The following is a 16931-nucleotide window of genomic DNA, read 5'->3' on the forward strand; positions in this document are numbered from 1 at the left end:
GCCCAGCCGCTCCGCAGCATGTCGGATCTTCCAGGACTGGGGCACGAACCCGTGTCCCCTGCATCAACAGGCGGACTCTCAACCACTGCGCCACCAGGGAAGCCTGGTGTATGATCCTTTTAATGTGCTGTTGGATTCTGTTTGCTAGTATTTTGTTGAGGATTTTTGCATCTATGTTCATCAGTGATATTGGCCTGTAGTTTTCTCTCTTTGTGACGCCCTTGTCTGGTTTTGGTATCAGTGTGATAGTGGCCTTGTAGAATGAGTTTGGGAGTGTTCCTCCCTCTGCTATATTTTGGAAGATTTTGTGAAGGATAGGTGTTACGTCTTCTCTAAATGTTTGATAGAATTCGCCTGTGAAGCCATCTGGTCCTGGGCTTTTGTTTGTTGGAAGATTCTGAATCACAGTTTCAATTCAGTGCTTGTGATTGCTCTGTTCATATTTTCTATTTCTTCCTGATTCAGTCTTGGCAGGTTGTGCATTTCTAAGAATTTGTCCATTTCTTCCAGGTTGTCCATTTTATTGGCATAGAGTTGCTTGTAGTAATCTCCCATGTTCTTATGTATTCCTGCAATGTCAGTTGTTACTTCTCCTTTTTCATTTCTAATTCTATTGATTTGAGTCTTCTCCCTTTTTTTCTTGATGAGTCTGGCTAATGGTTTATCAATTTTGTATATCTTCTCAGAGAACCAGCTTTTTGTTTTATTGATCTTGCTATCATTTCCTTCATTTCCTTTTCATTTATTTTTGATCTGATTTTTATTATTTCTTTCCTTCTGCTAACTTTGGGGTTTTTTTGTGCTTCTTTCTCTAATTGCTTTAGGTGCAAGGTTAGGTTGTTTATTCGAGATGCTTCCTGTTTCTTAAAGTAGGATTGTATTGCTGTAAACTTCCCTCATAGAAGTGCTTTTGCGGCATCCCATAGGTTTTGGGTCGTCGTGTCTCCATTGTCATTTGTTTTTAGGTATTTTTTGATTTCCTCTTTGATTTCTTCAGTGATCACTTCGTTATTAAGTAGTGTATTGTTTAGCCTCCATGTGTTTGTATTTCTTACAGATCTTTTCCTGTAATTGATATCTAGTCTCATAGCGTTGTGGTCGGAAAAGATACTTGATACAATTTCAATTTTCTTAAATTTACCAAGGCTTGATTTGTGACCCAAGATATGATCTATCCTGGAGAATGTTCCATGAGCACTTGAGAAAAATGTGTATTCTGTTGTTTTTGGATGGAATGTCCTATAAATATCAATTAAGTCCATCTTGTGTAATGTATCATTTAAAGCTTGTGTTTCCTTATTTATTTTCATTTTGGATGATCTGTCCATTGGTGAAAGTGGGGTGTTAAAGTCCCCTACTGTGAATGTGTTAGTGTCGATTAATGGCTGTTAGTATTTGCCTTATGTATTGAGGTGCTCCTATGTTGGGTGCATAAATATTTACAATTGTTAGATCTTCTTCTTGGATTGATCCCTTGATCATTTTGTAGTGTCCTTCTTTGTCTCTTGTCTCTTGTAATAGTCTTTATTTTAAAGTCTATTTTGTCTGATATGAGAATTGCGACTCCAGCTTTCTTTTGGTTTCCATTTGCATGGAATATCTTTTTCCATCCCCTTACTTTCAGTCTGTATATCTCCAGGTTTGAAGTGGGTCTCTTGTAGACAGCATATATATGGGTCTTGTTTTTGTATCCATTCAGCCGGTCTGTGTCTTTTGGTGGGAGCATTTAGTCGATTTACGTTTAAGGTAATTATTGATATATATGTTCCTATTCCCATTTTCTTAATTGTTTTGGGTTCATTATTGTAGGTCTTTAGCTTCTCTTGTGTTTCTTGCCTAGAGAAGTTCCTTTAGCATTTGTTGTAAAGCTGGTTTGGTGGTGCTGAACTCTCTCAGCTTTTGCTTGTCTGTAAAGGTTTTAATTTCTCCGTCAAATCTGGATGAGATCCTTGCTGGGTAGAGTAATCTTGGTTGCAGGTTTTTCTCCTTCATCACTTTAAATATGTCCTGCCAGTCCCTTCTGGCTTGCAGAGTTTCTGCTGAAAGATCAGCTGTTAACCTTATGGGGATTCCCTTGTCTGTTATTTGTTGTTTTTCCCTTGCTGTTTTTAATATGTTTTCTTTGTATTTAATTTTTTTTTTTTTTTTGTGGTACGTGGGCCTCTCACTGCTGTGGCCTCTCCCGTTGCGGAGCACAGACTCCGGACGCGCAGGCTCAGCGGCCATGGCCCACGGGCCCAGCCGCTCCACGGCACATGAGATCTTCCCGGACCAGGGCACGAACCCACATCCCCTGCATCGGCAGGCGGACTCCCAACCGCTGCGCCACCAGGGAAGCCCTGTATTTAATTTTTGACTGTTTGATTAATATGTGTCTTGGCATGTTTCTCCCTGGATTTATCCTGTATGAGACTCTCTGTGCTTCCTGGACTGGATTAACTATTTTCTTTCCCATATTAGGGAAGTTTTGAACTATAATCTCTTCAAATATTTCCTCAGTCCCTTTCTTTTTCTCTTCTTCTTCTGGAACCCCTATAATTCAAATGTTGGTGCATTTAATGTTGTCCCAGATGTCTCTGAGACTGTCCTTAGTTCTTTTCATTCTTTTTTCTTTATTCTGCTGTGCAGTAGTTATTTCCACTATTTTATCTTCCAGGTCACTTATCCGTTCTTCTGCCTCAGTTATTCTGCTATTGATCCCATCTAGAGTATTTTTAATTTCATTTATTGTGTTGTTCATCGTTGCTTGTTTCATCTTTAGTTCTTCTAGGTCCTTGTTAAATGTTTCTTGCATTTTGTCTATTCTATTTCCAAGATCTTGGATCATCTTTACTATCATTATTCTGAATTCTTTTTCAGGTAGACTGCCTATTTCCTCTTCATTTGTTAGGTCTGGTGGGTTTTTATCTTGCTCCTTCATCTGCTGTGTGTTTTTCTGTCTGCTCATTTTGCTTATCTTACTGTGTGTGGGGTCTCCTTTTTGCAGGCTGCAGGTTCGTAGTTCCCGTTGTTTTGGGTGTCTGTCCCCAGTGGCTAAAGTTGGTTCAGTGGGTTGTGTAGGCTTCCTGGTGGAGGGGACTAGTGCCAGTGTTCTGGTGGATGAGGCTGGATCTTGTCTTTCTGGTCGGCAGGTCCACTTCTGGTGCTGTGTTTTGGGGTTCTGTGGCCTTATTATGATTTTAGGCAGCCTCTCTGCTAATGGGTGGGGTTGTGTTCCTGTCTTGCTAGTTGTTTGGCATAGGGTGTGCAGCACTGTAGCTTGCTGGTCGTTGAGTGAAGCTGGGTGCTGGTGTTGAAATGGAGAGCTCTGGGAGATTTTTGCCATTTGATATTATGTGGAGCTGGGAGGTCTCATGTGGACCAGTATCCTGAAGTTGGCTCTCCCACCTCAGAGGCACAGCAGTGATTCCTGGCTGCAGCACCAAGAGCCTTTCATCCACACGGCTCAGAATAAAAGGGAGAAAAAGTAGAAAAAGAAAAAAGAAAGAAAGAAACGAAGGAAGGAAGAAAGAAGAAAGAAAGGTGGGAGGGAGGGAGGGAGGAGGGAAGGAAGGAAAGAAAGAAAGAAAGAAGATAAAATAAAATAAAAAAAATTATTAAGAAAAAAATTTGTTTTGAAAAAGATCAAAAAAAAAAAAAAACAGATGCATAGAACCCTAGGACAAATGGTGGAAGCAAAACTATACAGACAGAATCTCACACAGAAGCATATGCATACACACTCACAGAAAGAGGAAAAGGGGGAAAAAATCATAAGTCTTGCTCTCAAAGTCCACCTCCTTAATTTGGGATGATTCGTTGTCTATTCATGTATTCCACAGATGCAGGTTCATCAAGTTGACTGTGGAGCTTTAATCCGCTGCTTCTGAGGCTGCTGGGAGAGATGTCCCTTTCTCTTCTTTGTTCTCACAGCTCCCAGGGGCTCAGCTTTGGATTTGGCCCTGCCTCTGTGTGTAGGTCGCCTGAGGGCATCTGTTCTTCACTCGGACAGGACGGGGTTAAAGGAGCAGCTGCTTCCGGGACTCTGGCTCATTCAGGCCGAGGTGTGGGGGGGGAGGGAGGGGCATGGAGTGCGGAGCGGGCCTGCGGCGGCAGAGGCCGGCGTGATATTGCATCAACCTGAGGCGCGCTGTGCGTTCTTCCGGGGAAGTTGTCCCTGGATCCCGGGACCCTAGCAGTGGCGGGCTGCACAGGCTCCCCGGAAGGGGGGTGTGGATAGTGACCTGTGCTCGCACACAGGCTTCTTGGTGGCGGCAGCAGCAGCCTTAGCGTCTCATGTCTGTCTCTTGGGTCCGCGCTTTCAGCCGCGGCTCGTGCCGGTCTCTGGAGCTCCTTTAAGCAGCGCTCTTAATTCCGTCTCCTCACGCACCGGGAAACAGAGAGGGAAGAAAAAGTCTCTTGCCTCTTCGGCAGGTCCAGACTTTTTCCCGGACTACCCCCCCGGCTAGCCGTGGTGCACTAACCTCCTGCAGGCTGTGTTCACGCCGCCAACCCCAGTCCTCTCCCAGTGCTCCGACACCGAAGCCTGAGCCTCAGCTCCCAGCTCCGCCCGCCCTGGCAGGTGAGCAGACAAGTCTCTCGGGTGAGTGCCGGTTGGCACCGATCCTCTGTGCGGGAATGTCTCCGCTTTGCCCTCTGCACCCCTGTTGCTGTGCTCTCCTCCGTGGCTCCGCAGCTTTCCCCCTCCGCCACCCACAGTCTCCGCCCGCGAAGGGGCTTCCTGGTGTGTGGAAACCTTTCCTCCTTCACAGCTCCCTCCTACTGGTGCAGGTCCCCTCCGTATTCTTTTCTCTCTGTTTATTCTTTTTTTCTTTTGCCCTACCCAAGTACGTGGGGACTTTTTGCCTTTTGGGAGGTCTGAGGTCTTCTGCCAGCGTTCCGTAGGTGTTCTGTAGGAGTTGTTCCACGTGTAAATGTATTTCTGGTGTATCTGTGGGGAGGAAGGTGATCTCCGCGTCTTACTCTCCTGCCATCTTCCCGATCCCCCCTGCTTACTTTTTATTTTATAATGAATATACAGTAAAGATACTGAAATTTTGAGGTTTTACTGCCAAAATTATTACCTGAGCAGTTTTGATGTCTGCAGTTTGGAATTTGAAACTACGGTACTTATTTCTTAGACTGTTCTCAACAGACTTTGGAATTCATTCAATTGTAGAAACTTTTCTTCATTATCTCTGTCTCTATATTTCTGTTATTTTGGTCCATTAGCTGATTGTACCTATACCTGGTTGTACAACATAGCTAATTTTACGTTCTTTGAATAAATTGCTTCCTAATAGCGAGAACCTTTTCTCCCACTTCCTACTGGGAGAAAACATGGTTGGTGTCAACTGTTGAGTAATATCTTCTATTACTTTATTGTATAATATTCTTGCTAACAATTGTAATGTAGTAGAGGGGAAGAGTTAGGAAGGAAGAGGTTGAATAAATAAAGAAATGAGGGCTTCCCTGGTGGTTGAGAGTCCGCCTGCCGATGCAGGGGATACGGGTTCGTACCCCGGTCCGGGAAGGTCCCACATACCGCGGAGCGGCTGGGTCCGTGAGCCATGACCACTGAGCCTGCGCGTCCGGAGCCTGTGCTCCGCAACAGGAGAGGCCACAACAGTGAGAGGCCCACATATCACAGAAAAAAAAAAAGAAAAAGAAAAAGAAAGAAATGAGAACTGAAGATATGGAGCTTTTTAACTTAGAGTTTTAAAAAAAAAAGTTTATTGGAGTATAGTTGATTAACAATGTCGTGTTACTTGTTTTAACTTAGATTTAAAATATAAAAAGCCAAAAGAGAATTTTGGGTGGAATAAGTGAAAAAGGAAACACTGGCAATATACAGATTACCAAAGGGAAACATTGTCATGTAGATGCCTTTAGAATTTCAATCCTGTATGAAGAGGGATAGAAACATTTGAAACTAATGTTTGAGTGATGTGTAATTTTGTTTAGGTTTGTGGAGTTCTTCAGAATATTCATACATTATATACAGATATGTATTTATGGAATAAATATGAGTAATGATGGTATACAGTGGTTGACAGATTTATTCTGTGTATGGATCATATAGTAAATATTTTCGGGTTTGTGGGCTATATGGTATCTAACTATTGAAATTTGCTGTTGTTTGCAAAAGCAGCCATATATCATAACACAGAGGAGTAGGTGTGGGTGTGTTTCAATAAACCTTTATTTATATTTGACTTGTAGGTCCTAGTTTGCTGACCACTGACTTACAGCACCATTTTCACATAAAATACAAATGTCATAGCGTAAAACTTCATTACTTACTCCTGATCATTAAAAATTCAATAGTTAGAGCTTAAGATAAGTTCATTTTTCCTGTTAAATAAGAGCTTGCATTTGACTTAATGAACATTTATTAAAGTTTAATTTTTAACATAATTTCACTGGTAGTTGTGATCATTATGTTTTATTAGAAGATATGTAACTTTTCCCATACAGCCATACTAAATATTTTTAGCATTTGACACGTCTAATGTTGAAATTGTGTTTAATTTTGAGTAGGTAAGTAGAATGCTAAGTATTCATTATAATTTCTATTAAAAGCTCAACCCAGGAAAATGTCTTTTCTGTTTTTCAGTATAAGTGTGGATCTCAGATAATTTGCTCATTTTCATCAAAAGCAAACTTTTGTTTCCCAGTAATCAGTGAGACTCAAACACGATTTTTCTTGAAGTTATGATTTAATTGAAGGCACATGGGTTTTAGCATAGGATAAATGTGTATTTTAACCTGGGTTCTACCACTTACTAGAAATGATGTCAACCTTAATTTCTTCATTTTAATGGTGTTAATTTTACTTATCCCACAGGGAGTTTTTGAAAATTAAGTTAGGCAATGTCACTAGATGGAGATGACTCTTACTGAATTTTTCCCTCCTTTACTTCCTTTTGGAACTTTTTATTCGGAATTGTATTATGATGGAATGATCTTCCCATTTATAGAGTAAGCCTGTCACACTCAGAATTCTGAAGTTTAAAATAGGATATTTGAACCAAGTTAGTTACTATGGGTGATCCATTTTGATGGCAAAAAACTAAAATGGTGTAGTCTTGTCTGTTCTCTCCATGGCATTGGCATAGTGGTGGTTTATTTTCTGCCCTGGGACCTTATATGAATACAGTAATCCATACTAAGGATGACATTTGTGTATTGCTGTTGCAGTAGCATCACGTGAGAAAATTTGAGCTGTTTTATCTTACTTGTACGGAAATATTTCAGTGGAAACTTTAAAGAAAAAGAGTATAGATATACAAATATTTGTGTTATAATGCCACCTCAAACTTAATATTCATTGAAAAAGCAGGACTTTATTGGAGTTTCAGTTTTACCTAGATTATTTAAAATCTTATGTAGCATAGAAAATAAATTACATAGTTTCAAGTCTCTAAATTAGACTAATAGTTTTAACTTAAGTAGTCAGGGGAAAGAAATAGAACTCTTCGTATGTAGGCTGACCAGTCTTTGATTTGGGGAAGGAGCATTATTTTTGTTACTGTTGTTGAGGTTTTGAAGTTAATGTTTCTGTGACTAGTCAGTTGCATCCTCTCATTTATTTTCTATACATTGTTCAAGTTGGTCATGAATGAAAACAAGGAATTGGAGAAAAAAATGAAGATAAACAAAACATGGATCAACTACAAATTGCATAATCATTTAATGATTTTAAGTTGACCATTTTGGTCAACCATCCAGTCCACTGAATGTTTAGAATTTCATTCAGTGTCACGTATGGTTTCATTTTCTCTGTTGATAGAAAAATAATAGAGACTGATATTTCTGGCTTTCCTAATAGTTTCATAATCCTGAGAAAGAAGAGGAACTTTTTATGTCAAAAAATGATGACAAAGACTTAATTTTAATTTATATTTTCTTACCATTATTAGAAAATGTAGCTAATAGATTTGGGAAAACTACTAATTTTCTTTGTGTTTTGTTTATCTCATAACACTGATTATATTTTAGTATTCTCAGGGTGCTTTTATATGTTCTCCTGTACTACTTGAAAATAGTTTATTTTGAAATTTATGCTCACGTATAATGTCAGAAATCAAAGAATAAGAATAGTTGTTGACTTTTATTATGAAACTTAATTCTATCCAAAAATTTTTAATATACTGAATATAATTCTTAATAATACTCTGAAACTTAGTACAAAATCTATGCAATTGTCTTAGTTCACGTGCGACCTCATTTAGTGTATCAGTAAGTTCTAGCAAGGGAAAGTGGTTTTTAAGTTAGAATCACTCAAATATTTTATTATCTTATTAATTACCGGGGATTTTGTTCTGTAGGAAGGGCTCCAAATATTTTAGGACAAAATAGCATGATTCCTTAATGAAAATTCTAGAAGGTTGATTCAGTTTATTTTCCTAAGTCATTTCTGCTTAAACTGGTAGTGAGCTAGGGCTTTTACAGAGACATTACGTTAGTTTAGTTATTAAAATGTTTCCTTGGTCATCTTCTAGGAAAAGATAACTTATTTTGTAAAATAGAGTATGCATCATTTCTAATATATGAACTATATTTACATATATATTATTTGGGCAGTTACTCTAATGAAAAATATAAACAGAAGTCTATTTGATATTTAATCTTAATCATATGTAATTTATAAAATGAATATCTCTTCTGAGAATTTTTGCTTTTAATAAAATAATCAAATATACTTTTAATATATTATTTTGTGTTTCAATTTTACATTGTATTTTCATTTAATTTTAATAATTTGCTTTTCTTGTACTTTTTTGGTCTGTTGTCTGTTTTGTCTAATGCATGTCCAGGGTTCTAAGGTTAGTATTACTTCAGTAATTTTCAGGTTTTCAGTTTTAAATTTTATTTTTGCTTATTTATGAAATTTTTGACTTGGTTATATTTTGAGTTTCCATACCATCTAACATTAGGCATATCTTTGGTATATTTAAAAGATTCATTAGAAGGATTATTTTCTCAGTTTACTGATGAACTACTATTTTATTATTCACACTAATCTTTAGACTAAACTATCAGAATATAATGAATACAATAATATTTCAGTCATATGTACAATCAGATTTTAACTGGTTCCAAAGAAAGGAAATTGGTTGGAATATATGTTAAGATTTAATAATAATCATATGTGGGTGATCTTTATTTTTAAACCTATGCCATGATGTTTATATAACATTTCATCATATTTATAAATTACTATTATATAGAATTAATAAGAACTCCCTTTTAGGTTATTGGTTAAGAATGCTTTTTAGTTTAAAATTTTATTTTGTTTAGTCAAAAATAACAGTGGCAAATTTCATGGATGATTAATAATTCTGTTTATAATTTCCGTTTATAATTTACTCATTTAAAAATGAAAACATTTTGAAGCTTAAGCCTTGTACACCGCAAAATACTTCAAAATAAGATCATTAACTAATAAAATGAGTTAGAGTTCCCGTAATTTTAGTAACTCAAAATGATGAATTTCTTTGAGAATACATCTATAGATATCCTAAAATTCTAATATTTTGAAACGTTTTCAGAATGCTTAATGGACCTAAGCAATGGTCAGATCTTCCATTCCATTATAAAACACTTATATTGATAACTGATCTTTTAAAAGGAGGTTTTATATAAAATTAATTTTTAAACTTTTATTATAAACAATTGTGTTGTGGTCACCGATTTTTAATTCATGCTATGAAATGATGCTGTATATCAGTGAAGTGCTAGCAAATGAGGAATCTTTATTTAAAAAATCCAAGTAATGAATTAATTATTTCTTTAGGTCATGGATACCGAATTGGCATAATGTTGTAAATCAACAATTGAAAAAATTGTTTTTGTCTATTTACAAGCTCCTCTTAGAGAGAATGATTTTAACTCTATTTTGATGTTAAATAGAAGGGAGAAAGGTTGTTACGTTTTATACTCCATTTATAATCGTTTAGTTATAAAAGTGCTTGCAGTAGCCAGCTGTCTCTTTTCTTACCCATGTTGTACACAAGAAGTGTTTAAGAGGTCGTTTTTTAATCAGTGTTTCCTGCTGACATTTCCGTGTTAACGTGAGTAGGGATATGTCTAGGTAGAATGATGGGTATAAATAATGTCAAATGGAGCATTAAATAGGAGCAGATACCTATGATATATGCTTACCTTGTCGTTGAATTTATCATTTGGTGCAGAAGTAAGGTTAATCCATATGGCTAATGTGCCCATTTTCAGAAAATTTAAACAGTAGTATTTTTTATTTATAAAGCATTCCTTACTTTTCTCTGATTTTGAGGCACTGAGAAAATGAGGTCTAGTCATAATGAACCAAAATAATTAAAATGTTATGTAATGCACAATGAAAAAAGAGATGTTGCTATTGCTTACAAAATACAGAGTTATACATCTTATGAAACACAATGCTTTGTACCATTCCCTTTCAAAGCAGGAAATTATATTTTACCATAGACAATAGTGTAGTGAAAGTTCAGCTTCACCAGTCTAGAATGCTACTGATTCTTATTGCTAGTGTCACAAATTAATATCAGTAGAGGAATTAATGATCTTGAGTATTTTTACCGTAGATTTTTATTGTTCATACAAGATACCTAGTGGTTTCACTTTATTCTGAAATGGATAAGAAAGTGTCATAATTTGACAGTTGTCTCCCTTTGATCTCAAATGAAAGTGCCACATATCTTTCCTATTGCTCATCATACATTTATAGGAAAGAAAAATTAGCACATATATTTTTATAAATGAGAATGAGGATTTTAGGAAAGAAATATGAGTTTTATGTCTTTGTTAACTAATAAAGTAGAACAAAACTAGTATAAATATATACATGTGATTACTTCTAAATATCTTTATGAAATGATCTTAAGTTTGGAATGTAGTTTTTACAAGTAATGATATTGAAATCTAACATTGATTTTAAAAATAGATTTTTTCCTTTATTTAAAGATAATTCATAGGTAAGCTAATTAAATTTGATAACTAGCTCTTATGATATATGGAATTAGTTTATGATTTATAAATTGTTTTGTTTACAAAATAAACTACTGTTAACCTGCAGTATGTATGTACATGTATTATATTTCCAAATTTTAAGCAAGATTTAAATCTTCTACTTTTTTAAAGACGGAATTGGAAAATATTGAAGTGACACAAGGCATGTCAGCTGAGACAGCAGTAACTTTCCTCAGTCGATTGATGGCTATGGTTGATGTACTTGTATTTGCCAGCTCTCTAAATTTTAGTGAGATTGAAGCTGAAAAAAACATGTCTTCTGGTGGTTTAATGCGACAGTGCCTAAGGCTAGGTAAGTCTGTTAAGAATAACGGTGCATGTTAAATAATTACAGATTACTTTTTGATACTCTGTGATACATAAAGTATTAATGATACAATTTGATGATTATGTAATGTAAAGATTATTTTGTAATTCTTCAGAATTACTAAATTAAAAAATTATAATATCTTCACTTTGGAGATTTCATGGAATTGATCTTTAATGGATTCTAATTTGAAATAAAGTCAAATATATTTTGAGTTTTTTCAGAATCAGTTGGACAATAACCTTTTTCACTGAAGTGATTTTAATGTAAATATATTTATGAATCCTTATTTTTGGTAAACTAATACAGGGTAGTTGTCCTGGGCCCACAAATGTATCAGAAAACCAACAACTAGTTTTATACATATAATGCTAAAGGATAAAATTGACCATATGCCAATCTCACTGTTTCTCAGATTGCACAGTGAACATTAATAAACATTAGTGTACCTAATAACACTAATAAACATTAACACTAATAACCATTACTATACCTATGATTTTTTTTGCCGCTATCTTGTGTTACAAATAAAATTTAGTCCTGAAAACTCTTAGTAAATTTAGACCAGCTCCTTAGGCAGGAATCATTCTTACATCTCTTACCTTTTTTAAAGGGAAAAATTATTTATATTATTTAGTCTTTACAGGGGACCAGACAACTACTGTTTTCAGACCAAAATGGCTACTATTTTCATACTTGCCTTCAAGTGTGAACAGGGAGGACATGAGAAAGTAAGGTATTTGATAGGGAGGACATTCTTGATATGTATTCTTTTTATCCATAATTTTTAAAATTATGTAAAAAAATATATATATATAGTTGCAGGGGAGAAGTTGTTTCTAATCCAAGGACGGAATAAGAACTTTATTTAAGAATGGTGGAATAAATGTACTTTTTAATGTTGTTTTGTATTTTTGTATTTTCTTGAGAGGAGTCATTTCATCTCCATTATAAGGGAAAGATTGACCACATGGAGATCTCTCTGTCTGCCAAGAGGTGTGGAATAATTACTGTGGGCCATCATGGACATTTCCATTGATATTTAACAATAGCTTACAGATTGAACTTTGTTAGAAAGAGAAATATTTTTTAAATGCCCAGATATCTTGAAAACTGCATTTATTTGGTTATTCTGAACTTTTATTTCTGAATACATTCCAAAGCTTTACTGCTGATTTCATTTTTATCCTAATAATTCTTAGCAGATTTGTTTTTTTTATCATCCCCAGGAAAGTTTTATAAGTGAATAATAATGAAGCAAACAATTATATGTATGTGCTGTTTACTGTTCGAAGTACTTTTCATATATTGATTCAGTTAGTCCTCATAACAGTCCTCTAAGGAAGTTACTGTGTTTATACTTATTTTACCATGAGGAGACTGAGGCACAGATAGTTTAAGCAGCTGGCCCAAGATCACACAGCCCATAAGTGGCAGAGCCAGGACTCAAACTTAGGTGCCCTGATTCCAAAATCTGTACTGTTTATTACTATGCTTTACTGCTTCTTAAAATAAGTACGTGAATAGACAGAATGTACTTATTGAATGCTTGTTGACAAAGGTGATGTTCCCACCATGAAAACAGGTAGATATTGGGACTTGTGAGGCTTGACTATATGGACGTACCCTGTTATTGCCTGAAATGGGGAGCTGTGCTCTATATAGTCACCAAGATAGTCAACTTAAGGGCAGGAGACTTATTATTTAAAAAATCATCAAATATGAATAAGTTTTTTTTAAAATTTTAATTGATCCATAAATTTCAGAATTTTGAAGGTTGGAAAGGGATAGAATAAGGAAGGATAGATATATTGGGAGCTTCAAAGACCCTGTAGTATTTTGTTTCTTCAGCTGGTTGGTAGTTTATGGGTAATTTGTTTTTATTTTTTTAACTACATGAATGTTTTATGTATACTTTTCATTACTGTGTTTCCTAATTTAAAACAATATTTATTGATCTGGTTGATTTTAAGAATAATAATGGGATGGAGAAAGTGGAAAGAAAGAAAAAATAGAACCAAGCAATTTTTTAAAACACGTCAAAGTCAGCAGTTTACATCAATAATATGCTTTCATTTTTTAAAATAGTTTGCTGTGTTGCTGTGAGAAACTGTTTAGAATGTCGGCAGAGACAGAGAGACAGGGGGAACAAACCTTCACATGCAAGCAGTAAACCTCAAGAAGCTCCCCAAGGTGTGACTGCCACAGCAGCTTCCAAGGTAATTAAGCATCTTCTATGTTAAATACAATGTACCTTAAAAAAATTTTTTTTAAGTTCATGAGAACAAAGTGACATGGTATTGCTTGATAATCAGGCAGATGGAGGCTCTGGTCCTGGCTTCTCTTCTTCAGAATTGTATTATCAAGATTACTTAACCTCTCTGAGACTGGTAATTTTTGGTGACTCAGTGAAGATACTAATAATTTCTACCTCGTAGGGTTCTTATAAGGAAGGATTATATCAGTTCATAGCACTGAAAAGTTCTTAATTATTACTATTTTTAATAGTTACATATATTTTCACAGAGTTCTGTATATGAATAATGCACTTTTTAAATGGATATGCTTTTGGGGATAGGATTCCCATGATAGTCAACAAAAATATATTGAATGCCCATGAAATGAATGAATGGTGTACAGTATTTCGGAATGCAGCAGTGATTCTCATTCTGAATTAGCTCTATTTATTGTATGTTCAACTGACCATTTGCATCGCTTCAGACTTTCAGTAATGTGACTTAAGGTCCTGCATGCTTGACTGTTGCTTACTTCAGCTACAACTTGGAATCCCTTACCCTTGCTTTTATTATTTTATCTTGTTTATTTATTACTATTTTATTTTAGTCACACTGTAGACTTCATGCAGTTCATCAGAATTTGTTTTAACCTTTAGACTTACACATAGCTTCCCCTTTCTTGAAATGTCCATCCTTATTTTTCACCCCAGTGACTCTGTTCCACTCTTGGCTTTAGCTTAAGTTCAACTCTCTGAGGAAAATGTTTTCTAATACCTTCACTGCCAACCCAGTCTAGGGGAAATTCCTCTGTTTGATATTTTCATAAAACCTGGAATGTCTCTTGTCACTCACGGTACTTGTAATTAGATGTTTGATACTGAAACAATGAAGGCTCAATAAATGAAGGCATGAAGTAAAAGTTTAATTCATTTTAAAAGTTCTGTGGCTTCAAACTTTTGCAGTTTTCAGGCAGAACAGCCACACATTTAGTTTATCTGTAGTGTAGCGTCTTTCTTTTTCACTACTGTTAGAGACACATTCCTAAAATAATTAGACCATATATTATTTTATTGCTGACAAGTCTCCACAAAGCCCTTCATTGCTTAGAAAATTAACTAGAAACATATCAGCAGTCATGCTTCATGTTATTTGTGTAGGCACAGGAGACTGTATGTTACTTGAGGGCATGTTCGTATCTTATACATCTTTGTAGTTACAGAGCGTATATCGCACAGCACAAACTCTAGAATCAAACAGTTCTGAGTTTGTATCCTGGCTCTACCACTTACTGGTTTTATGAACCAAGACACATTCCTTAGTCTCTTGTGCCTCAGTTTTTCATTTTAAAGACTGGAAGACAGTTTTCCAGTCTTTAAAATGAATACACACATATATATATATATATATATATAAATGTATAAGGTGTTTGTATGAATTAAATAAAAAGCAATAATGCGTTAAAGTACTTAGTAATTCCAGAAATGCAGTGAACATTCAATTAATACTAATTTCCTTCCTCTCTCTAGCAGTTAGCCATTCAATATATATATCATGAAATGAATAAATAAGTTAGTATTTTTGAGAGCTTAGATCTTAAAGGTGTCTACTTAATTCAGAAGATAATAGGGAACATTTCAAGCTTGTCAAGCCAAGTAGTACACTGATTGTAGAACATGGACAAAAAAGCGCAGTGAGAGGGAAATCCATAGTAATTTAGTTGAGCTAGTCAGTGTCTCTCTAGCAAGAACCTTGGCAACGAAAGATGGATTAGAAGTGACGGATATAGAAATATTAGGGAAAAGTTGACTTGGTAAGAAAACACGTTTCAGAATAGAGAATCAATGGAGAGTTGTTGTTTTTTTTTCTTCCCTATTTTTATTCATTTTTAATGTGACACTTGAGTAAGTAAACCTTAGTTAATTTTGGTGTGTTACTAACCTGAGTGAACTTGTATTAGCCACATGGTTTCTTTGCACCTCATTTTTTATACTTTCTAAAAAGGAGCAGTCATACAAGCTTTTCCTATAAAAATGTCTCGAATTAGATTATGGACATAGAAGTACTTTGTAAACTGTAAAATAGTATATAAATTAAAATATATACAAAGTTTCCATCTATGCTATGAATAGTATATTATTTCTTTAATCTTTCTCTGATAAAGATTATTAGCCTATTTTTACATATTAAAGCTGAGGTTCTGAGAGGTTAAGTATCTCACCTAAGGTTATATGGCTGGTTAGTCTTGGAATTGTAATGGAAGCCAAATAATTATCAACCTTCAAATACCATACTCTTTTCACTATTCTGTGCTGCAAAGGAGTCAATCATCTTAAGAGTGAAATAGAATAATTCAGGTTTACAGAGAAACAGAAGGAGACTTATTTATTATTAATTAGTTAGAGTAACAGGTTACTTTATATGCAGGAATTGTATTTGCTACTTTACATATATAATCTAATCCACACAATTCTTAACATTTATGTAAGTGAAAAAGTACTAGATTGAGTTTCAGGGATCTTTGTTGTCTTGCAAGTTTGTTATGTGACATGTTACCTAAAATGTGTGGATTTTTGTGTCTTCAGCTATAAAAAGAATTTTGGTGGTAATGATCTTTAATGTCTTTCAGCTTTAATATTAACGCCACGACTAAAGTTGGTTTTTTTTTGCTCACCTTTCTAACATTTTGTAGATCATGAAATGCTTTCACCTATGAAATCTCATGTAGTAATGTAACATAATAATTTCATACATTATAAAAGCATGATGGATAAATGAACGCGATGACTTAAAGAGACTTATTAACTGGAGGTAGGGAATGTGAGGCTCAGAAAAATTTACTAACAAGCTTGAGGTCACACAGCAGAGATTTGAGACCAGAGTATAAGATTAATATCTTTTATGCCATAATCTTCTAGCCTTTCATTGTCTATAGTGGTAGCTATGCTGATAAAGAATAAGAACACTAGTAAGCGAAACCATGACAAGAGTAGAAGAGAACAGAAAAAGTGCCTTGTAATAGCATATTGTTTTCAATAAATGTTGTTCAATGAAGGGAGGAGGTAAAGAATGTGGCCAGTTTAATGACTAAATTAAAGGTTTTAGAAATTATACTGCTATATAAGTTTCTGTATTATACTATTTTTTCACAATTCTCTCTTTTTTTTTTAAGACTCCACTAGAGAATGTTCCAGGTAACCTTTCTCCAATTAAGGATCCTGATAGACTTCTTCAGGATGTTGATATCAATCGCCTTCGTGCAGTTGTCTTTCGGGATGTGGTAAGTTATGCCTGCTTGATTTCCCAGGAAAAAACTTTCCACTGTCATTTGTGTAAAATAATTTAAATTTTATAAGAAAGCTGCATATTAAAATTAAATG

At 35.1% G+C, this 16931-nt stretch overlaps 1 protein-coding gene across 7 annotated transcripts in view; it reads left to right on the plus strand.

Moving 5' to 3' along the window:
- The window catches only part of NBEA (neurobeachin), a 623898-nt gene that overhangs the window by 202179 nt on the left and 404788 nt on the right, over positions 1 to 16931 (plus strand). For all 7 annotated transcript variants that reach the window (XM_033843595.2, XM_073795053.1, XM_019936759.3 and 4 more), the window contains 3 exons: positions 11122 to 11302; positions 13406 to 13536; positions 16724 to 16831. In XM_033843595.2, the coding sequence (XP_033699486.1) occupies positions 11122 to 11302; positions 13406 to 13536; positions 16724 to 16831 (420 nt within the window). The remainder of the gene's footprint in view (positions 1 to 11121; positions 11303 to 13405; positions 13537 to 16723; positions 16832 to 16931) is intronic.

Source organism: Tursiops truncatus, chromosome 18, assembly GCF_011762595.2.
Source record: "Tursiops truncatus isolate mTurTru1 chromosome 18, mTurTru1.mat.Y, whole genome shotgun sequence".
Taxonomy (NCBI): domain Eukaryota; kingdom Metazoa; phylum Chordata; class Mammalia; order Artiodactyla; family Delphinidae; genus Tursiops; species Tursiops truncatus.